The sequence below is a fragment of the Hyposmocoma kahamanoa genome, unplaced genomic scaffold, assembly GCF_003589595.1.
Source record: "Hyposmocoma kahamanoa isolate Upper Pololo Valley unplaced genomic scaffold, ASM358959v1 95, whole genome shotgun sequence".
Classification (NCBI taxonomy): Eukaryota; Metazoa; Arthropoda; class Insecta; order Lepidoptera; family Cosmopterigidae; genus Hyposmocoma; species Hyposmocoma kahamanoa.
In genome coordinates this window covers 6,955,807-6,981,360 of record NW_020654972.1, presented here as the reverse complement: position 1 = coordinate 6,981,360, position 25,554 = coordinate 6,955,807, and the positions used below count along the sequence as shown (strand labels likewise).

At 36.3% G+C, this 25,554-nt stretch overlaps 1 protein-coding gene across 1 annotated transcript in view; it reads left to right on the top strand.

The window, feature by feature from the left end:
* LOC113238328 (odorant receptor 4-like) overlaps window positions 1–20,642 on the top strand; it is a 52,753-nt gene extending 32,111 nt beyond the window's left edge. Inside the window, exon 9 of the mRNA XM_026475166.1 lies at window positions 20,485–20,642. Within this exon, the coding sequence (XP_026330951.1) occupies window positions 20,485–20,642 (158 nt within the window). The remainder of the gene's footprint in view (window positions 1–20,484) is intronic.
* Window positions 20,643–25,554: the final 4,912 nt, after the last annotated feature.

Genomic DNA, 25,554 nt, shown 5'->3' with positions numbered 1-25,554 from the left:
TTATTATCCGAACCCGACCACGCGTCACAGACCGTGCCCGTATAGGGCTCGTTTTGTATATTGAGGCAATATAATTAAGAAAATATGAAGGTTATTTAATTTTCATTTGATTTAATTATTTTTACTGTACTTACAAATTTATGCTCATTGTATAATTTTTTAATCTTACTTTTAAATTTTTACAATGACTGACTGGTTTTTAATCGACTTTAAAAAAGGTGTACGTTCTCAATTTGTACTTTTTTAAGTGTGCATGTTACGCGATTATTCCGGCATTTGTGAACCGATTTCGATGATTCTTTTTTTGTTGGAATGAGGGTACCTCAATGTTGGTTCCATTTAAATTTGAAGAAAATATTCCACCTCTAAGGGTGGCAAACTAGGGGATGTATCCGGTTTCGCGCACTTTCCAGTAAGCGATTTCAATAAAACTTGGCAAGTAGAGCAATTCGACGAACTTTTGAGGTCTTTTTTTTATAAAAATGTTAAGACAACACAAAAAATTTATTTTATTAATATGAATGTTAATTTAAAAATGACCAACCGAAAATGACTTGCAATAAAAAGTACGAAAATTTTATTTTTAAATTCAGAAGTTGAAAACGAAAGGAATCATATTCAAGTTCCTGGATAATAATCAATATTGGAGTTGAAAAAGGGTAAAAAATATGCTAAACGCCGTTGACAAGTCATCAAGTGTAATCCAATGTGTGCTTCTCCTAATTTTGCGTACATACATAACAGTAGGCGTCACTACGATTTAGCAGGTAAGTAAAATGTATGGAATTGTAAGACGACGTTTCTAAATTATCCGTCGACGACATCGACATGCCGCGCACGTCCACGTCTTATTAAAATTAAAAGCGTCATCCAAGTCTAATATTCTACTTAACAGTAACAATTCGCACTCTAAGTGTTATAAGGTTACATCTGCGAAATGACAGCTTTTTAGCAGAGAGGTTTGAAGAGTCTACGAATGAAATAAATCGATAACTTTTTATTCTTAAGAGTTGATACTACCTCACATGGCGTTGATTGATTCCGCATAACAGTGAAAGCGTTGTGAAAACACGATTCGTAAAAAAATTCACGATAGAAAAAAAATACAAAGTTATTAATTAATTATATCTCAGGGTGACGGGCGCAGTGACAGTGCCCCTTAGATCTTTGCGATTTAAAGCTCTGAGTGGCACTACAACTGTTATGGATAAGCGTATAGCATAACCGCAAAATGGCGGCTATTTGGTTTCGCAAATTAGAAAAGCATTCAGTTTAAATACAAGTTTTTATAAATAAAAATTATTATTCCACATTGCTAAATAAATACCCTTTGTACTACTAACAAAAACATCTCAAATGAAATGCAGTAATACACCGCAAATTCTGCACTTAAAAAGCACTAATTAAATTTTTGGTGTACTTGGATAAATATGATAATATTCCGTTCGAGTGGTTCTAACGTTTACCATGAAATTACTCCTTAAAGTATAGTTTATAAACATTTATATTCAGGGTAAACTTAAAAAACGCTACTTACGGTATGTTTTCAATAAATAAACACCGAAATCACCAGCCCAAACAATAACACACACGATTGTCGTGACGTATTTTTGAAGTTGTTTATTTTTTTAAATGACAGACCCAGGCATTAAAAACTTCATGGTTTGGTAGAGTAGTTACCGAAATAGCAATTAATATTAGTTATTTTACCTGTTATAACTTCGATATCCGATAAATCGGTATAAAATGATCACCGGCACCTCTAGGTGTAGTGATGCGTCTACGACGGCATGTATCGCGTGAGCGGTTATCATCAGGCGCACGACTTGTTCGTCTCGTCATTTATATTATATAAAAAAGATTTTCAAATGACTTGAATTTCTTTTCTAAAAAAAAAAAATTTGAAATAAAGCGTTTGGCACTACTGCTCGAGCCGTGACCTATTCAGTGAAAAAGTGTGAAAAATTTGATTTGTTTTTGAAAAATTCGTGTTGAGGTAGTAACTCTTAGCCCACTACAATAATTAAAGACCATTACGGCATTAGGAGACTAAAAAAGTTTTACATGAACCTACGTTATTTCATATACATAGTTCATAAAAAGGGGTTATTTTTGTCAATAATATTAATGACTCCATTCGGCGTGTATGTACAACACTAGTTCTCTGTTATTTTTATTTATCACGGAGAGTGTGTGGAATTGCTTAATTTGATTCCGTCTTCCCCTTTCCATCATCGGGGGACTAGACGTGGGCTGGGATTTCACCCCTATGTTGTGGATATTCCCAGGATTCATACGAAGCGTTTCGCTCCTACATTTAATTACGTGTGCATGCTACATCGTGGACTGAGGTACACGAGTGATGATGAGTCATCACTTCCCATCAGGTGAGACGGAGGTCAAATGCGCACTTATTTTTAAAAAATCAACCAACCAAAACAATAACCGCCCAGTCACACGAGGCGAAAGACCGCTCAGTTACCACGCCTTCATGTATATTAATGGCGAATCTGAATTCTAATAACTAGGCAACAATATTTAAATTCCTCTGAATAGTACAACCGCGCGGTGTGCGCGCGGCCGCCGCGTAGACCAAATTTAAGCCAGTCCCGCCCGCGTGCTCGAGTCGCTCATTTAAGTGCTAAAGTTAATAGAGCGTATTTTGCCATGACAGTTAGACGCAGTCGCTGTGCGGCGGTAACGCGGACTTCGGTCCGAAATGTGGATTGTATTCTTTTAGAAATCTGTGATCATATTCATATGTGATTTTATTACACCAAGGGTACGAACTGTTTCTTAGTCCATGTGTACGTTCTTCTGACTCAGAAATTTCAATTATGGTTATCTTGTTACAAGAATTTCCAAATTCAGGCCAGCTGAATGGTGTCAGACATATTTCAATAAATTATGTCGGGTTGTTTATGACGGGCTGCGTTCTGAATTGCAAAATATGAAGGTTGACAAAGCAGTAAATTTTATAGTCTCAACTCGGGACACTTAGTTTATTACGATGAACAAATCGTTCGCCTGGTGGTAAGCGACAAGCTTGTCTCTAATAGTTGCAGTGCCACTCTGAGTTTTAAATCGCAAATATTTAAGGGACACTGCCACTGCGCTCATCACCCTGAGACAAGTTGACAAGTCCCATGTACATGTCATTTCACCAGCACTCCTTACCTTCCCAAACCGCAAAGCAGTAATGCTCACATTACAACTTGGCCGCCGAAACAGGCAAGGTGGCAGTACTTCCCTGGACGAACTCTTTCACAAGGAGCTCTGATGCTACCAAGTTAGTGAATTGTATTATATGTACTTGTTTGTAGACGTACGTACATTGATACTGGCGTACGTAGATGTGTCGTACATTGAAATTAATACTCTTAATGAATGAAAAAGTTAACGTTTGGAAAATGTCATTTAAATTCTTAGAAAATAATTTACATTTGAGACAGTGAGATTTAAACCAATACCGTCAGTAAACGAAGGTTTTGCTTTTTAAAATTCAAACTTATTTTCACATACACTAAATCTCATTTCCCAATAATTTACTTCTGTGTTTAGTGACTGTATTGCTTTCAATCTGTATATAACAATTCATTATTTTATGTTAAGTATTTTAGTAATCAGTTGCAAGCGGACTACGTGAATATAATACGACTGGAGCTACGTGAATATTAGTTCGTTTTGAATAATGGCAATCTGTGGCAGAATATCACAGGCGTTATCAAACACTGCCATTTTGTTGAGCTTCAGATGTTTTAGGGGGTGTAAGCCATAGGGCAGACAATAGTGTCTGATACTAAACACAATATTAGAAAAAAATTTAAGGTTTTAATGTGTTGAGCCAAAAAAAGGATTTCAGTGTTAATTAAGTTATCTAATTTAGATTTTTGCCTCTCCACAAAAAATGACACGGTCGGCCGGGGTTAAGGACCTTCAAGAATCACCTAACGATACGTACTTTCTGTATTTAATATTATTATTAGATCAGTTTAAATATGCAATGTAAGTTCCAATAACAATCCAAAGCCACGTGAACGAGCTAGTCGAAATCTACGAACAATACCTAGTTAAAAAAGTCAAGGTACCGTATGCCTCAACGCATGTCAAAAATAAATGTCGAAGATTTAATAGATGATATTTCTTTGCATTTCAAACAATGACGCTCGTATCATTAATCTGTAGACTACCGGTAACGGTGCCCCTCACAATGATAGCTAACTATCTGAGTAACTATACAGTCACCAACAAATGTGACTTGCAATGATAAAAATACTTGGTCTTAAATTTCGTAATTCTCTTCATCTTCTCTTCTTGTTCAATTTCCTTTCTGAAGTTGGCTATTATTGTAGCCATTAGGTCCGGCTGCGACTCGAAAGAGTCCAGTTATGTCTAACATTAGTGCAAACCACCCTAATACATAATTGGTTGATGGTTTTACTATCTCAGGCAGCAAGGGACCAGCAACGTACCGGACGTTGATTCGTTTGAATAATGTCAGTACTGAGTACTGAAAAACCAATCTAAAAAGTCATTCATCCTATAGTTTGCCACCCTTAGAGGTGGAATATTTTCTTGAAATTTAAGCGGGATTACTACTGAAGTACCCTGTTTCCAACAAAAAAAGAATCATCAAAATCGGTCCACAGATGCGCCGGAGTTATCGCGTAACAAACATACAAAAAAAACACACAGTCGAATTTAGAACCATCTCCCTTTTTTGAAGTCGGCTAAAAACAAATATATGCGATTTGTGGCATTAATTCATTGTAATTCTTTCATTCTTTGTTATTTACTTCAGATCCAAAAAAACAGTTTCATTTCCTACATGTAATAATCGCGCAAATCTAAGAACGCGACATTACACTAATTACAATATAATTCTCAAATACTATATTTTTTCCAACCTTTTAACATAATTAGGTATACCTTAATAATTTTAAGCTTGAAAAAGGGAGTTTAAGTTTATTTAGGTAATTACGTTTTATTATCTTTAATGGAGATGGAATATCATGGTTCGTATGTTCTTTAATTAACTCACAGGCTTCGAAACTGTATAAGTACGTTACAAGTAGTAAGTATAACAATGTGATCTTTAAATAAATGTTTTTCTTTTTGTGCGATCGCATACACTATACTATTGTGGCATAGTACTACGCCGACTGCAACACTAGTAGCCGCTATTAAATCCTTTGGCTGCTAACTGACTGACTGCAAGTTTGCAGTTAATGCGTGAAGTTGCAATTAACTTAATGCAACCGAGACCACGACTGCATGAAGTTGATTACGACGTCACGCGTTAACTGCAGCATGCAGTCGATCTGGGCTGCATGAAGTCGGTTTCGACTGCATACAGTTAATGCGTGAAGTCGCTAGTCAGTCGGATAGCGACTTCACGTATTACCTGCATGCAGTCGAAGCCGACTTCATGCAGCCAAGAGCGACTGCATGCAATCAATCTGTTAGTAGCCTTAAGCGTATAGGTGTTAGGGCATGATGTTAGGTCTTCAAAGTTAACCCCGTTTATGTTCATAAATAAACGATTGTAGTATATGAATTGTTGTCTAGAAAAATGATTTCTTTAATAAAAATAAAAAAGACAAATTGTATAGGTTGACTTAATTAAAATATTCAAAATATACAGGAACTTGTTGCGGCGACTGTACCGATGTTATCGAATAAGATGAAACTAATCGATTTGCCGGCATCGGTTGACTTTCATTAGAACTATTGGGTCACGATACTGATGTGATGGTACCGATAACTGTTGGTTATCCCTTAACAATTGAGACGTAATTTCATGAGAATTCCAGTTGTAAACTATTTAACCGTTTGTAAGGTTGCTCTGGAAACAGTTCATTTTAGGCGTCATTAAACTAATTATCTTTATTTCGTAGGTAACAAGATGTAACTAGATATTTTGTTTTAGGGTTATCAATATCATTTTCATAAAAACATGAAAAAAACTTTGATTTTGTGAGCAAGACTCTCTCTTTATTTACATAAGTGTGATTAGTTGTACGTTCTTATTTAATTGCAGGCTGTTTGTGTTTTACCTTTACTTAGTATTTGCGTAGAGATATTATTAAAATAAGTAAAAGTTATTCGTTTGTGTTATGTTATGTTAGTTATCTTTTTAGTAGCAGTAAGGCTCCCTGTGAAAGAGTTCGTCCAGGGAAGTACTGCCACCTTACCTGTTTCTGCCGCCAAGCAGTAATGTCAGCTGTATTTACTGTGTTCCGGTTTTGAAGGGTAAAGGTGCTGGTGAAATTACAGGCACATGGGACTTGTCAATTTATGTCTCAAGGTGATGGGCGCAGTGGTAGTGCCCCTCTGATCTTTGCAATTCAAAGCTCTGAGTGGCACTGTAACTGTTATGGACAGGCATGTAGCTTATCATGAGGTGCACGACTTGTTCGTCCCGTCATTTGATGTTATAAAAAAATGTTTTTTACTATACAAATCGAAGAAGATTATTTAAAAACTCTATTTATTTTAATTTTATACATTTTAGGAAAATTCACGGTCTAATAATTATACAATTAGAGTTATACTTAAATATGAGTAATCAAATGCCATTTACGAATTTCCACCTTTAGCTAACAACATAAAGTGCTTACAGTTTATTGTCTACAATCCTAAAAAATCTAGGGGCTCGTCCAAAGAACATCATAAATATTTTTCACTACTCATCTCATGCTCTAAAAGTACGTCAATATAGCCTTACGTAACGGGAGTAAAGTGCATCCTCTAAACCCTTGGGAGTAAAAAGTACCTAATTTTTTAATTTACTTCGAGTGAACTAACTCAAACAGCCAGTCTACATAATCAATGGAATAATAAACTTTTCTTAACAGTACATTTTTAACACTAGCTTTGAACTATATTTTTGAAAAAAAAAAAAAACGTATATAATGTCCTGCAAATGACGGGCTAACTTAGTCTGATCATAAGGGGTTACATTACTTATGTTATTATAGTCCAGGGGTTAAGATTAAAATGGGAAAGAACTTTTCAAATTGCGTTTGGTCTGGGTGTTCCAGGTAAAGCTATTGTTCTGGTAGTGGTAGTACAGAAATTCACCACATCAGGCGTTATGAGGTTATTTACAAACTTCCATTAAAGTTTGCTTCTGTGTGGATAAGTTAGTTTCTGTAACAAATTCGTATAAGCAGCAAATTATCATAATTTAGTAATCGAATGGTATATACTGAATAACCAATTTAAAGCACATAAACATTATAATCATAGTTTCAAGTTGTCAAATGCAGCAGTGCATATATTTTCACGATGGCACCTCTGTGGTACAGCTCTTACTATGTCTTAAAATCAACAAACTCGCATAAGCAGCAAATGACCACAATATATTTAATGAATGGCACAAAACGTAATAATCAATTCAATAGATAATTTAAAGCAATACAAACACTAAAATTATCACATTTTGTAGTTGTCAAGTGCATCAGTGCATATTTCACGACTATACTGCTGTGGTACCGCTATTACTATGATTTCAAAATCAACAAATTCGTATAAGCAGCAAATTACCATAATTTAGTTATCTAATGACACAAACTCAATAATCAATTTAATAGATAATTTAAAACAATATAAACGTTATTATTATGGTTTGTAGTTGTCACTCGCAGCAGTGCATATATTTTAACGACGGCACTGCTGTGATACCGCTCTTACTATGTCTCAGTTAACAAATTCGTATAAGCAGCAAATGACCACAAATTTAGTTATCGAATAGCACAAACAGAGAGTAATCAAGGTAAACGTGACCGGATCAAGGCCTAGCGACGTGTAATAAGCCAAATAGCCCCGGTTAAATCCACAGGCTATTGCATACGAAATCGCCATGCAATACTACAGAGAGCAACTATACAGCGTATCAACTTTGCCAAAAGGCCTTTAATTACGCCTCGTTAGGCTTAATATTACTAATCTGATATATATCTCATAGCTGAGCACGGGTCTTCAAAATGCACGTTTTCTTTTAACGAGACGTTAAAGGAAAGCCGAGAGGAATGTAGGAAATGAAACATTTTTTTGGATCTAAGTTAAACAATTTGTGGTGTTTTGCTCCACCATAGGCCAGTTTCGTTAATTTAACATCACATGTTGATAATTTTACCATATCAGTCAGTCGTGACCACGTGGATTCGTTTGAAAAAAAAATACACAATTTAGATCCGAAATAATAGTTTTATTTTGTTACACAATGTGTAAAAACATCAGAATTCAATATTTAGAAGTGTACTTACAAATTAAAGTCGATCTCATAATAAAGATGCTAGCAGTAGGGCTCCTTGTGAAAGAGTTCCGCCAGGGAAGTATTGCCACCTATTTTTGCCGTCAAACAGTTATGTGAAGTGTAAGGGTGCTGGTGAAATTATAGGCACATGAGACTTGTAAATTTGTGTCTCAGGGTGATGGGCGCATTGGCAGTGCTCCTCAGATCTTTGCGATTTAAAGATCTGAGGTAGTATGACTGTTACGGACAGGCGTGTTGCTTACCACCACGAGCACGACTTGTTCGTCCCGTCACTTGGTATAATAAAAGAACCACCGTTCTCTCACTAAGCTACCATTCTAATTACGAAAATATAGCCATAAGTTATTAATTATGTTGTCGGCCAATGTTTGATAAACACAATATATTTTACGGTTATTAGAATCGTGAAATATGCACTGCTGCATTCGACAACTACCAACTGATAATTTTAAAGTTTGTATTGCTCTAAATTATCAATTAAATTGATTATTTAGTTAGTGATATTTTCTGCTAATACAGCAATACTTCTAAAATTTGTGACTACATTTACATACATATGAAATTCTGTTCTATAATCAAATTTTAACTTCAAAATATATATACTTCAGTTAAATGTGTAACGGTCTTTACAGTATACGTGATAAACTCAAGATAGTAAAGAAGTATGTATAATGACGTCATCGTACTGATGCAAGTACATAAGTAAATACATTTGAGACTCACCGGAATGTAACGGGCGAATATGGGTTTAAGCGATTGCAATTGGAAAATGAAACTATTTTTGTATAATAATACGAAGATCGAACAGTTAGAAAAAAAACTTTTGATCCGGTTGGATTCGAACCAATTGATTTTTAACGACTCTTTGCCCTAGCGCCATCTGTGAGAAATCTATGAATCTATGATCTAAATGACGCATTTTTTTTCATAAACCAACCTTTCGGGCAGTTTATATTTCCCATGGTCACGGCTGATTGAAATGGTAATGTCATCATCACCTAGTTACGGTAATAATTAATTTAATAAGACTTTGACGACAACGGTAGCCCAACGATTTGCACAGTGGGCACTGGATGAGGTGGTTCCGGGTTCGTTCCCAGAATTTCAGAAATGAAAAGTGCCCCAAAGTGACTTCCGTTACCCTGGTGCTCACAGTACAGATAATTCCCTAGTTTGAGACCAGACAATTGGTGTGGTTGTCATTTAAAAAAAAATTATAAATATTAGATAACATCACATACGTTGCTCTGATTCCAAAGTAAGTAGCTAAAGCACTTGTGTTGTGGAAATCGGAAACAACAACGGTACCACATACACCCAGACTCGAGACAATATAGAAAAGATAGTTGTCTACACTGACCCGGCCGGGGATCGAACCCGAGACCTCAGAGATGGCGACACCATGAAAACTGGTGTGCAAGCCACTAGACCACAGATGCCGTATAGGATACATGAAGCAACGAATAAGGAATGAAAATAGCTTACATCTTAAAAGCTTCAATGTAGTTTCAGTATAGCAACTGAGACTGGACTTTTAATTTGTAATCCATAGAATGCGTTTTTATTTTCACAAGAATCTGCGTTTAATAATCTTTTAAAATTGAGTTGAAATTTCCATTTACATGTCAACCACGTTGTCGTACGTTATCTTCTCCAGTTATTTCCATCCTAATGCATATTCAAAATCAATCGCCTACAAGTAAACAAGCTTTAAGCATATGAGTTTATTTAATTTGACGTTAGCTGTGCACATTGTGACATGGAAGCGAGATACCGGTAAACCGGTTGTTGATGTTTGCAACTCGATATCACTTTGTAGCTGCAGAATGGTTGCTTGGAATCCTCTTTTACACTGGATTTTACAGGAACGAATGTAGAGGAAAATTTTGTTAGATTTTTCTTTTCTTGTCGATATCATGGGCCAACAACTCTAGAGGGACTGCTGATCACGATACCACACCCCGGACTCTAAAGCTAGGGAGGGGCGGAAAGTGTCCGTTCTCGTTACCAATTTGTTCTCTGACGATACAAGATAGGGAATATAGTACCTATTGGTACACCAGATGGTGCAACGAGTATCAAATAGGGTTATAGCACCAGTGGCCAGCCAGGATCCTGTAGTCAGCCTTTTGCGTGTTTCATTGCTTATAAATAGCGGTATTTTTTGAATTATCAAATCATTCATCATTGTCAATACATTACGCGACTAGTGCGGTAAGAGGTCAGGCGCAGAAATAAACTCGTTTATTATAGGTGCCGTCAGTCGACAAGAACCATTTTTTTTCTCAGCAAGTGGTGTTCTTCAAACAGGTAAGAAAAGTTATGTTTCGACGTTAAAAGTGATTGTTTTTTCTCCACTTATGTGTTACTTATTAGTTTATCTATTCAATTTCATTAATACTGTAATAATTTATCCCTAATTTACGTACAAATTGAGGAGGTTGACTACTGGAGACTTCGCTTTTTATATGAAATCCAATGTTCAGTCTCCAGGGGCTGACTTTTGGGTAAATCGTATATTTTTCAAATTTTGTCGTTAAAACCGTTCCAATAAAATGTTCAAATTTAACTTAACATTCCCTATACAATTTTGTGAAAAACCCATTTGAAAATATTTTTTTAATAAGGCTGACCACTGTGTTTTGCGGTATCAGTGTCCAGCCATCCCTTATTATGTAGGTAGGTAAGGGTAATATATTTATTATTTAACTATATTGACGAGGGTATTTTTATTATTTTTAGTAAAAAATGACACCAAGACCGATACACTCGTATCCCATATATCCGTTGATTTTCACATATAATTATTGTTAATTTTGATCTCATTATTATTGATAAGTGTTAAGGCTGAATACAGGGTACACAGAGGCTGATTATTGGATTTTATAGGCTGATAACCGGGAAAAAGTGCCATTTTTTCTTTAAACCTAAACATAATATCAGTACAGAAGATTTTTATTTGTTACGTTATTTATATTAAAACTATAATAAATGATTGATCGAAATGTGCGGTACATTTTTTTATCCGACCTACTAACTGAGATTCAAAATTGTTTTACATTGACGAGCTGCGATCTTTCATAGGTACTTCATATTTCTATAGGTTCATATTAAAGAGGAATTAGTTGATATTAACGGTCATTTACAAACTACAAACATAATACAAACTTCTTCCAGGCTATCGATCGGCGCCATCTGGATCCTCCTCTGGACCTCTCACGTTGTCCACGTCAAAATCGATGGGGTACACTGTTGCGATTGCGGTCCAAAGTTTTGCCGGCCTGGGGTTTTACTTTGAACTCTTATTACCATTCAGCTTAGGATATAAAATGACTCTTTGTGAGACAGTACTACATGAAGTGTAATATCACCATTCGGCTTTTTTGTCGTTACGAACCTATACTAAACTGTACCAAGAGTTCATGGTAAAACTTTAGAGGTGAATTGTAACATTGTGTCGCATCCTTGGTCTAATAAGTTATCTGCAAAATGACAATTTTTCTTATGAGAGCTTGAAATTAGTCAATAACTTATTTATGCTTAAAATAATAGGAGATTTATAAAATTCCACAGATGCATAGTTGTTTCATGTCATTCGTATTATTCTTGTGATAAAAGCACTTTTGAGATAACATGTGGCTTTATTACATATCAATGGTACGGTATGTCATCACTTTGAAAAGATTTGCCAAAATGCGAAAGTTACTCGTCGGTAGTCTATGATGTGCCAGATATACAGGCAACACGAATAGTATACGTCGGTGTGGGGAGGCTGCTTTCGTGCACGTACGTTGGAATCACCAGTGTACAATGGTGGTGTAAGAAGGTCTTTGGGTGGTAGATGACTAATTCGATACATGCGACTTCGTCCTATGTTACACTATTTCATCATGTTTCAATTTGTACCAAGACGTGATTGAATATCGGAAGAAGATTTGACATTGGCACGTATGCTGACATTATTACGCGACTTGTGCGGGAAGCGAAATAGTAAAGATCCTTGTGAAAGATTTCGTCCAGGCAAGTAGTGCTACCTTACTTATTTATGCCGCCACGCAGTAATGTAAGCAATACTGCACTCCGGTTTGGAAGGGTAAGGGTGCTGATGAAATTACAGGCATGTGGGACTAATCAACTTATGTCTCAGGGTGACGGGCGCAGCGGAAGTGCCCATGAGATCTTTGCGGTTTAAAGCTGTGCCTGGCACTGCAACTGTCCAAAAAAGTTGACCTGTCGCTTGACAACAATAACACACGTTTCAAGACTTATTAAGGCAAGAAGAGACGATGGTCTCGTCAAGTCGGTTTTTGGACCCAAGCTGCAGAACAACAAAAAAATTGCCACCAAAATCGTTCCATGATGCTGATAATGATATATGGTTTGTGTCAATAACACTATTGATGGTTTTTTTATAAAATAAAATATATATTATAAAGTATTATATATAACAATAAATATCGTGCAAACATCTTTTTAAAATAATTATTAATACAAAGATCGGACACTCAGAAAAAATCCCTCGATCCGGATTCAAACCGACGTCTACTAGCATACCGTGCTTCTGGCTGGTCAGAAGACGTCGGTTTCAATCCGGCCGGATCGAAGAATTTTTTCTGAGAGTCCGATCTTTGTATTAATAATTATAACAAACTAGTGGAGTAATTTCACGTACAAAATAATTGAATATCAATTCAATAAAAATTTAAATCTCTTTAAAATTTTAAAGCTTCAATAGATTTCTTTCATGTCCTCCACTCGGACCCAGTATTGCCTATCTACACCAGCGTTGGTTTAGCGACAGGGTCTTGTAAAGCGCAGGCCACACCGAACAAAGCCAAGCTAATTTAGCTTAGCTCATGTAGTTGCACGTAAAGTTAAGTTAAGAAAATACATAGTAAGTAATGACGTGCTACACTATGTATACATGCGGGGTGAAGGGCAGCAGAAGGGCGACATATTTTACATAGCTTAGCGGGATCGTTAGGTTAGTTTAGTTACCTCGGGTAGCTTAGTTCGCGGTGTGAACCGAATTATGAAAAGATAGGCTACGTGAACTAAGTTAATTTTGCTTCGTTCGCGGTGTGGCCTGCGCTTTATATTCAGCGTAGAAATGTAAATTTTGGTGTCCTTTTTGTGACTGAAATTTCAACAAACACAACGTGACAGACAGCTGCCACAAGCGTTCAATGTTACCAGGCAAAACCTTTTAGTTAGGTACATGTGTTGGAAATGAAACTATTTTTTTCGGATCTCAATATGTTTTCAAACAAACCAACGTTTCGGGCTATTTATAGGTCTCATGGTCATAGCTGTTTGAATAAACATATATATGACAATTAAACCCACAAAAATAGTTTAATTTCTTTTGTGTAACAATAGCGAAAACCTAAAAACTCTATAGGTATTAGATATCGGTTTGCAGTTCGCTTGACTTTCAAAACTAAGAACTGGAAAGCGCATTAAATAAACATTATAGAAATCAATTTTGCAAATCTCAGACTCCTTAATCCACTACTGCGGAGTCTAATCGAAGATAGACACGCGAACCAATGTAAGCATCCAACTGTACCTCGGATTTAATTATACATCGCCGTCTCACATTGCAATAGCCAGATAACAGCTATGTTAAGAGCCTATAAAGAACACTGGACTTGTTTAAATTAGCAGCCTTGTTTGAATTTACGTGCATAGATAGCGTTAAAGTTTTCCGTCTCCTATTCTAGAATACTGTGCCGTTAAAATACATAAATAGTACCTACAGTGTAAGTGAAACTCGAGCAATATAAATAAAATAAAAATAAAGTTTTCGTTTGTTTTCTCTAACAAAGTCATAAATAATTGTCTATAAATTTATTTCAGTCCAGGGAAGTACTGCCACTTTACTTATTACTGTCTCCAAGCAGTAATGTCAGAATTACTACGTTCTGGTATTGACGGGTAAGAGTGCTGGTGAAATAACAGGCACATGTGACTTGTCCACATGTCTTCGGGCGACGGGCGCATTGGCAATGCCCCTAAGATCTTTGCGATTAAGAGCTCTGTTATGGGTAGGCGTGTCGCTTCCCATAAAAAAATATTTTATTTCTTTTCTCTCACAAAGTCTTAAAAATTATCTAGACATTACAATTTACTCCCGTATTTATGATGCGAGTTTTATGTAAGCCAACAAATATAACAGTTATTGAGATACTTTTTAATGTGGTAAAACTTCTCATCTAATATGAGACTTCTACTTGAACGCTAAAGTGCACTTTTCATTGAATAGTTAAATACGGTAACGAAATTCTGATAACTGAATTGTATATAAAAATATGGATCATTACTGCGTAACCGTAGCTGCATGTTAACCTTATATTTAACGGGTGAAAGTACACTTTTAACTAAGCAGCTAATAGATGAATCAGACAATTTATAATATCAGGTAATACCTACATGACAATGAATAGGTAAGCAATAACATAGCGTTCGTAAATTTTCGTAAAACCCGAATAGGTCCGAAGCGTAGACTTTTGAAAAACAGTAGTAGTGCGATAAGTTTATATTTGTTTTGTTTGGGAAAGTAGCTTACTTTTTAATTGGAGTACAGGCAGTGAGATTATGTTTACAAAAGCTCGTGGCAACTTCTGCGAAATTCTGCTCGCCTGGTACAGTCACCACCAACAATACTGCACAGTTAGAGTTTTTGTTTAACTTACTGGAAAGCAAACTAAATGGGTAAAACACTCACAAATCAAAGTTAGTAACATTACAGTGCAAAATCGAAAAAGCCGTTAAAAACCACAGCAATAAACCTGTAACAAACGCATAGAGACCTTGGAGTCAGTTGAAAAGCATGCCAAGAGGCTTATAGGTGCCTCGGAAACAGTAGAGGTGAAGCTGCAGAGCCTTGAACACCGCCGTAAAATTGCCTGCTTATTGGTATTTTTCAGGATATTTCACGGGGAGTGTCCGAGGGAATTGCATGATTTAATTCCGCATTGAATTTGCACAAACCGTTATGTTTCCACATTTGTAAGGCGAACAGATATGGAGTGGAATCTCTTGCCTGCAGACTTGTTCCTTCAGAGAGTAAATAGGCATTATTTGAGTGTGCATGCTCCATCATCGACTTCAACGTCATTTACCATCAGGTGTGATGAAAGTCAAATGGGCACTTAGCTTTAAAATAAAAAAAGAGAAACTAGTGAGGTCTGCTGATGTGGTCCGAAGCTCAGTTAGGAAGAGCGATGGCTCCGGTGTGGCTATGGATTCTGGTTCGACCCCAGTCATTCGATTTTCGTACCAACAATAAATTCTCATCAGTAAGAAGATATTAGCAAATGCTTTGTAAATTGTAAACAAATTCAAATATCTCGGTATATGTATTTAATGGTGATCTATATGATGACCTATCTATATCTACGGAAAGAGATCGCAGGGCGTTATCAGTGCGATGTAATACGCTGGCACACAGGTTCGCGAAATGCTTCACCAAAGCAAAAAATTACTCTATTTAAAGCTTGCAGCCAAGCTAACGTTTTGAAGCGAATATTTTTTCTCGTGGAATTGCTCGCGTTCGTTTTTGTTACAACGGAAAGAGCGTGTGTGTTAAGTCTAATTGCGCAGAATAGACCGCGTGAAACGTCAATCTCGCAGATTGCTGTATCACGCACAATAGCGTGTCTGAGCAAGCCCGCTATTCGCGCACGATTGCACGTGCAGGCTTTCCCGTGCGCAATCCTGGGGCCAACCACAACCTCTTAAAACAATATTACTTTAACCTTACATTGACTTTTCGTACCTAACGCCCTTAAAGTAAGCAATAATACATTACTTGGTCGACAGGTTTGTCATGGTACGAATATGAGTAATATTATAATAAGCTTACATTGAAATAAGGTTGTTTTTGGAAAGGTTATGATAGGCCCCCTGTGCACTTCTGATCACGTGCAATAGAGTGACTTAATTACATTAGCTAGCATCTTAACAATATTTTTATTTTATATTACGTAAGAACATATATTAAATGCTCAGTGTCATGGTAGTTTTTTTTTCCTTTTAAGCATTCCTTACATTGAAACTTATTATTCTAAGCAAGAATCTTTGTCGTTTACAAAATCGCTTGTTACATTACCGATTTCTGTGCCATATTACGTCTTGCTATTCTGCGCTCTAGGCTTCATAGTCAATGGAATAAAATATTATTACTAATATACATGAAAACAACAACGCACGATATTAAGCCTCTATCTTTACAACACAAGAACATACCGAGCAAATGTAGGCAGTCAATCTCGGCCATGTTTCACATCTTAGCGGCTACTCGTTAATCTATCAGTGGAAGTTCGATCTCGTCACGCGGAATAACATCTTTGATCTCGGCCTAATCAATTGGTATCGATGCTTTCATATCGATTAGATTAGATTAGATTAGATTTATTTATTGTCTTGTCTAAACTTTACATTTTTATATACAACATTTTGTATTACAAGAATCGTTACAAATAATAATAAATGCTACATTTCAAAAAATTACAAATATCCAGTAGGTACAAGTTTTGTAGGGAAGAACGGGGCTGAACGTTCCGATTTTTAAATAACTTGCAGTTTTATACAGAAAATGAAGGATTTGATTTTCAACATGTGGAAATATTGAACAAATGTTTATAGCTTCTTGTAATAGTATAGTCACTTCTACTAATATCTCAATAGACTTTTTCATAGGGTCAAATTTTCGACAAATTTCGGAGCGGAATATTCAGCCGGATATGACAGGAAAACAAGGATTGTCTTAAATAAAACCACCTTATTTATAATTGTATTTATGTAATGTTTATATCATGCACAACTTAAAAAAAACAACTACATTCTTATTCATAAGTAATATTATTCATCGCTTATTCCTGCATCTAAATCGCAGTTGAGACTCACATAAGTGACTCTATCATCTTGTTTATATATTTGACATAAGCTCGTTTGCAGTTTCGCATCACTAAAATAAAGAAAAATGGTCATAAACATTTTAAGTATGGTTGCAGGTCAATTGGGGAAGCTGTTCCTAGGAACAACCAGCCATCAATCAAAAATATACTGAAACAATAAGATTCCCTACTAATATCACTACAATTAAGAAAAGTTACGTATGAAGCGGCCCATAATAAACAAAGACAGACCAAAAAATTTAAACAAGAAAAAATGTACTTACGTGATGTTTTGACAGCGCCACATAGCCACACTTCCGTCGTCGTCGCTAGAGCAACTGAAGTGGCTCCCAGTAAGATGCATCACCTGACGCTTTAACGACGCGCGTCACATGTATTGTTACACATTTTCTTTGCAAAGTTATTGCTGTGAGACTTACAACTTACCCCGGGAACTACCAGCCCATGTCTCCCTTACTATGTAATTTTAACATGGTTAATGTGTTAAGTGAAATAATGTATGAACATATTAAATAATATAGCAATAATAATGTCAAAATAATGATTGTATACGTTAAGTTTGAATTGTTGTGTTGAACCGGGTTGAACTTAAAGGTTCAATAAATTAAGAAATAATCGTAATTATAACCAAAATGCATGTTTTGATAAAGCTGAAAAAAATTTAAAAATTATATCAGTTAATCATTAATTAAATGAAGTTTAACAAATGAAATAGTTTTTCAAATAATGTCTTCGACATTTACAAGACCAAAAAGCCTCCAGCTCCGTGACAAGCCAGTATTATTAAGAAAACTTTTAATAAACAAACGAATCGAAAAATTACCGTCTGGCGGCAACTTTTTTGTTTTCAATTACACCTAAAACAAAAATGTAAAAACGGTCTTATTAAAAAAGACTGGTTTACTTTGGGGTTTTTCTAGTGTTCCTTTAAATGTGCTGGTGTGTGTATATCGAAACGGTAAAGAGTAAAAAAACATGTTTACTTTATATCCAATTTGATATTGTTTTTTTCTGCGTACGTAACTTTATTAGCATTGTTCGTAACATATACCTACTCGTAAAAGTTGGTTTTGTGAGAACAAATGTAACGCAAAAATAACCGAATCGTGCCCTTACCTGCAGAGTCAACAAAAGTAGATCTCAAATAAGTACACTTAATTCGCCAGGAAGATGAACCAAGAAATCTGAGGCTTGTCTGGAGCGAAAAGCTGACGAATAATACCTATACCGTACGCGCCCCGTACCCAATATCGTCATTATGATTATTTTAATCAATGGCAGGCTAGGTGTCTTATTCAAAATAAATTTAGCAAATCCTGAGTATTGCTATGCAAATAAATAAGTTACGCTCTAAGAACCTTTTTAACCGACTTCAAGAAGTAGGAGGTTCTCAATTCGACTGTATTTTTTTATTTATTTATTTATTTAAACACTTTATTGTACCACAAAGTAACTTACAAATTTTCAGAAACAATTTAAATATTTGTGTACAAAGGCGAGCTTATCCCATAAAGAGATTTCTTCCAACTAACCTTTGAAAATCTGAGAGGAAAGTTGGTTTTTGGGGTGGCACTAAAAATAGATAAGTAAAGAAATGAAATATACTATACTCAATAAATACACAGATAAGTTTAATAAATCAAATGTACATACGAATATATATATATTAAGTAATGTTGATACATATTGATACATACAAAGTCTATAATAAATTGAATGTACAAAATAAAACTATAAATAAATATATCAAATGTAAATAAATATTTCAAAAGCTCTAACATGTGGAGTCTGAACAATCCCAAAACTTCAAAAGAGCACCCTTGAAAACCCGAACCGAAGGCGACTGTCTGACCTCGACCGGGAGAAGGTTCCACATACGGGCAGCATTTACTGTGAACGAGTTCGAATATTTTTGGGAACTGTGTTGTGGAAGGACGAGGGACAAATTGGTGCCAGAACGCAGGCGGTCACCCATAGCCTGACGGTATTGAAAACGCTCACGTAGATAGCTAGGTGAAGTGGGATGGAACAGGATTTTATAGAGGAAGCATAAAATGTGAACATTTCTACGTAAACGAATAGGCAACAACTTCAACTCATCTCTAAACTTGGAAATGTGGTCGTACTTTTTCAATCCAAACACAAATCTGATACATTGATTTTGCAGCCGCTCCAATTTATTAAGAAGGTCCTCCGAAAGATCAAGATAGGAGACGTCACCATAGTCCAGAATAGGAAAAAGAAGAGTGCGTATTAGCATAAATTTGGTAGACAGAGGAAGAAAGTACTGCATCCGCTTGAGGGAATGAAGTGATGCAAAGATTTTACGACTTACATCGGCGACATGCTCCGACCAAGAAAGTGTCTGATCCATTATGATGCCCAAATTTTTAACTGAAGTGGAAAAAGGAATAATGGTGTCATTCAAAACTAAATTGGGCATCACTATAGACTCAAACTTGGAGATGGAATGGCGACTACCAATAATTATGGCTTGGGACTTTTGTGCATTTAAAAGAAGTCCGTAGTTCTTAGCCCATACCGAAACCTTTTGTAGGTCGGAATTCAATGTGCCGATAGCAGTAACTACTTCTTCAAGACGGGCTGCAGTATAGATTTGAAGGTCATCGGCATAGAGATGGAAAGAAGACGTGAGTGATGATGTAATTCCACCGATAAAGACCGAAAAAAGTATAGGTGATAAAACCCCACCCTGCGGAACGCCAGCCGTAAGGCTACACCAGTCCGAGTGCATGTCACCGGTCTTTACGAGCTGGGAACGATCAAATAAATACGAACGAAACCAGGATTCGGCTAAGGGAGGTAGATTTAAAGTTCTAAGCACAGCAAGAAGCAAATTAAAATCAACAGTACTGAAAGCACTGCTGAAATCCAATAAAGTGAAGACAGTAACTTTTTTATTTTCTATATTAAGACGAATGTCGTCAGTGATTTTCACCAGAGCAGAAACTGTGCTATGGCCTGCTCGAAAACCAGACTGCAGATGGTTGAAAATATCGTAACGTAGGAGGTGGTTAGTGAGTCGATTATGGACATAGTGCTCAAGGATTTTGGACAATACAGGAAGTATGGAGATAGGGCGGTAATGGGAGAAAGAAGAAGGATTTGATTTTTTAGGGAGAGGAATTACATGGGCTTGTTTCCATACAGTGGGAAACACACCACTGGAAAGGGAAAAATTAAGGATATGAGCTAGGATAGGAGCTACTAGGTCCTGTATTGAAGTGATCATATCAAGACTCAAACCGTCATTACCAACAGCCTTCGTGGTGACAGACTTAAGTATTTTCAACACATCTGCTGTCGTAACCTTTCCAAAATCAAAAGAGGCTGAAGCAAGACATGGTGCATTGGCCAGGACAGATAAAGTTCGCGATTTTATGACAGAATCTAAACATACTGGGGAAGATGCAAATTAGTCGTTCAGCGCGTTAAGATCAACATTGAAGGGAAAGACATGATCAGCTTTACCGATACCCAGTGACTTCAAATATTTCCACATCTTAGTATGCGGACAACCTTCGATAGTGGAGTGAATATGTTTACGCCTGGCGTTCCTACAGAGCTTGTTGCAGCGGTTACGTAACTCGATGTAGGACTCACTATTGATTTTGGTTGGATTCTTCCGCAATCTGATACGTGCTCTGTTGCGCCTCTCCATAACCTCCTTGATATCTGGCGTGAGCCAAGGGGCGGGGAAATGTTTGACTCGGACAACTTGAAAAGGAGCATGCTTGTCAAAGATGGTCAAAATAATGGAGTTAAAAGCTTGAACCATTTCATTCACGTCCTCCGCTCCAAACACCAGCTCCCAATCAGAATTCAGCACATCATCAAAAAGGGCATTTTTGTCTATTTTACCATAATTGCGGAGCATTAAGGTTTTATGTCTGCGCTTAGGTGGACGAATTTTGAACGAAGCATAAATTAAATCGTGTGAAGAAAAAGCAGCAGCATTAAACTGTCCATGAGTATCAACCAGCTCAGGAGAAGAAGTGATGATCAGATCAAGAAGGGAAGGTTGACCATTATGCGGAAAGTGAGTGGGATACATCTCGAGGCAATTCAAAAAAAGTGAGTGGAAGAGTGAAAGCAACTTCCTCGATCGGCAATCACTCTTAACAAGGCAGGTATTGAAGTCACCCATGAGTATAATATGTTCGTAGCGGGTACGTAGATCAGCCAGAACCGACTCTAGTTGCTCAAAATAGTCAACTCTTAGGTGAGGACTGTAAAAAACTCCCAGTAGGGCCCTAGTGTGGTGAAGAGTGACTTCCAAAAAAAGATATTCAGGAGAGTCCGCGCTAGTCACCGACTGTGCTACGATCTCGCAGTCAATGTCACATCGTAGATAAATCGCTACGCCACCTCCACCAACCATCCTCATACGACCGCCCTGGGATCCAATGGTGTAGGCTCGATCGTTACGAATGAGTCTAAAACCTGGTAAAGGGTACTGAGTAGATGGTAGTGAAGGTTTAAGCCATGTCTCCGAAATAAGGACTGCATGAATATTTTTGCTAGTGAAAGATGTCACGAGATCGTTATAATGACTAGCAAGGCTTTGCGCATTAATATGCACAACGTTAAAGTTTTTCGATAGAGATGAGAAAGCAACCTTCAGTCTTTCCTCAAGCGAGGGCATGTCATCCTCTGCATCCGAAAAAGCAGTTGCAGAGGACGACAAAGAGAAATATTCAGAATCCGAATCAGTGTTCAAAACATCCGACATTGAGCTGATATAATTATAGTTTATGTATAAATAATAGTGTTTATAAATATAATATAAATATAATATTATATAGTATAATGTAATATAGTATAATATAATATAATATAATGTAATATAATATAATATAATATAATAGTATATGAAGACAAATTAACCTTTCCTTTTCAATCAGCTTTCGCCAGCAGCTATTACAGTAAAAGAAAAACAAATTTAAAACCACTAAACTTAATTATAAGAAAGACAATAAGTACCTAATTAAACCCGACAATAAAATAACGGCATTTACTGTGAGAAAAAAAAGAAATAATTAAAAATAAAGAGATTTAAAGTAATTTGCAATAAATTAAAGAATTTTATAACTACACGCATTATCAATTCAAAAAAGTTTAACACAATGATCTTATAAAATGTTCAACAATAACAGTTTCTTCCGTAAGGTACTTGCGTGAAACAGAACGTAACTAGTATAAAAAAAATAAAATAAATGACATTAACTGTCAACAAGCAGAATTTTGAACTTTTAGAAGTTACGCATAAAAATAATAAAAGTAAAAGTGGGGTGAAATGAGAAAGTAATTTTGCTGGAAATTATTGAACCAAAAGAAATGCTAACAAGAAAACGAAGTACATTGCTTGCTACGCACTGGAGTCGACAATTCGGCATATTATTTGGATTTCGCAGCTGCAGATCTTGTGGGGCGAGTTTTACTTGGAGGCCGGTTGGAAACATCATGTGCTCTCGATAGCGGAGGATTAATTGCGTCACCAACAGCAGACCTTGAGGAGCTACAACCTGTGGCTGAGTTGGATGGATTTGACGGCGGCGTCGGTTTGCAGGTCGTGAAATCCGATAACTCTGTCATATTTGTGACCTTCTTTTTTTATGTGTTTATTACGCGATTTGTTAGGCATTTATGAACAGATTTTGATGATTCTTTTTTTGTTGAAAAGAGGGCTTACTTTAGTATTGGTCCCATTTAAATTTGAAGAAAATACTCCACCTCTAAAGGTGGCAAACTAGGGAATGAATGCGGTTTCTCGTACTTTCCAGTAACACATTAAAACTTGGCAAATAGATGTAGTTCCACGAATTTTTGAGGTCAGTTTTTTTACGAAAATGTTGTTTTGGAACATACAGTAGCAGCCTGCTCTTTGATCGGCTGTTTAAAAAAATAACCATCTTCTGGTCAATATATAAAATATGAAAAACATAATTGGATAAAGGTCTTTTTTTGTGTTACTTATAAATAGCTTATAATATTGATCGCTATGACTACTGCGTAAAGAATATATTCATTTGAGTGGGAATCTTATCTTGTCGTAATACAGTCTCGGCTAGCACGGAAGGTAAAGAACACTTTTCTTGCTATACCGTAGGGATGTCGAAGGATCCCCTACCGAGCCATCCCGTCTGTGGGCGCCGGGTCTAACATACACCAATAAAAAAAACAGAGGAATTAAGAGTAGGTTCTTTTTTAAAATTAGTTAAAAACTGACAATCATTAATGTGAAGTTCTCCATTGGTCGATTTATCGATGTTTAATCATGTATTTGAAAGCAATTCTGCCTACGCGGTTTCTCTAATTCTATTTACGAGGGCTTATGATTAAACCTTGTTTAAATTCGCCCACGCTTTTTTGTATGTCTGTTCGAAGTAACTTTTAATGAACGCCTTTTAAAATATGACTGTAGCGTTGTTGAGGAAACATTTTAAGTCTCTATTTCAAATTCAAATATGTCTTTGTTTCATAGGTAAGCAAATTACACTTGAATTCATCACATTCATTACACTCTAGTACCCATTAGTAAGACAGATCCCCTTAGAATGACTAAGAAACTCTAGGGATTGTCTTTATAAATAACCGCCTGTACACATTTATCATTTACGGCATTTATACTTAATTATTTGTGAACGAACGACCTTTTTCAGTAGTATCAACTAAAAAAACTGTTTTTTGTTTACTACAAAAAAAAACTACACAAGTATAAAAGTACTTGTTGAGTAAATGAACCAACTATAAAAAATATGGGAAACCAAAAAAATACATGTTTCATTAATTGGGAGTACAATGGAACGTATCGTGTTAGGTGAGTCGCTGCGAATATCAAATCGGTCAGTATGTTCATTTACCAATTTGCAAAGTCTTGAGATGGGAAGGAATTCGATCGAAGAACTGTTTTTCTTATATTATATTTACTTTTCTTCTAATATTACATTTACCATTTTTGTTATTGAAATACGCAGTAACTGTATCATAACGTCTAGTATAAAGTTTTTGTTTCACTCTAGTTTTGAATTATCAACCGGAATCTTAATACAGAAGCATTATATATTGCCCCTTAAATATATTCCTGACTTTGTAATTTGATTCCATTCTTTTATTATTATAATTTTAAACTCTCATCTCTATCGCGGCCTAAACGATAAACATTGATTTTTTAATTAACTAGGAGAGGCGGTATTCCCCGGCATTGACATAGTCGGTCAGGGTCAAGGACTTAGGTTCAAGAACCGGTGTACAAGCTATATCGAGCCGCACCGCTTTCTGCATCAATGCCTGAAGCGACTTTCCACAGCAGGAAACAATGAGGATTTTGCGGTACGTAGCAGTAGTGGAGCTCTTTGTGAAAAAGTTCATGAAAAGAGAAGTGTGCCACCTAACCTATTTCTGCCGCCAAGCAGTAATCTGAGCATTATTGCGCTCCGGTTTGGAAGGGTAAGGGTGCTGGTGAAATTACCAGCACATGGGACTTGTTGTAAGTCTCAATGTGACGGGCGCAGTGGCAAAGCCCCTCAAATTTTTGTGATTTAAATCACCGAGTGGTACTGCAACAGTCATGAACAGACGTGTCGCTTACCAACAGGCGCACGACTTCTTCGTCCCGTCATTTTGTATCATAAAAATATAAAATCACGTTACTCTTAAGTAGATAATCTTAATTCTCTATCATCTCTCAATCTCTGTACTCCTCTTTTTTTCGAGGGATGCAAGATGTATGGTTTATTTAATTACATTATGTATAATGATGTGTACACAGCAATATTGGCAACGAATTGAGAGTGCACTACCCTATGCTAGCCGATCATTGTGTATCGGCGAGCCGTGCCCGTTATCTATGATTTTATCATTTATCAATTATCATTAAATGTGGATACACCTTACAAACGTATTGCATAAATATGGATGAGGCGATACAGATGAGCCTGGTAAAATAAGAGGAAGCACTAACAGTGTATTAAAACTCACAAGAAATACGCTGGACAACACACAGTAGTACTTAGAATCCGTTTTATACCTTTTTTTAAACAAAACTGTTCGCCAAGACACCTTTTACCACCACAGTATTTATATAATCATTCCATAATATTAATAAATATTATTTAAATAGTCGGATAATGTATAAAGTGTAATTGAATATTATAGCTATTATTTATAATTAATAGAACGTGAATAAAGTTCCGGAAGAAATTACTCGCGGCCTCTAGTGGCATGCTTCAATCATGAAGTGAAAATCAGTAAGTACGAGCAAAAAAATTAAGGGAAAGGAGCAGACAAGCCACTTGATGAGAGGTGATCATTGTCGCCCATGGACGAGCT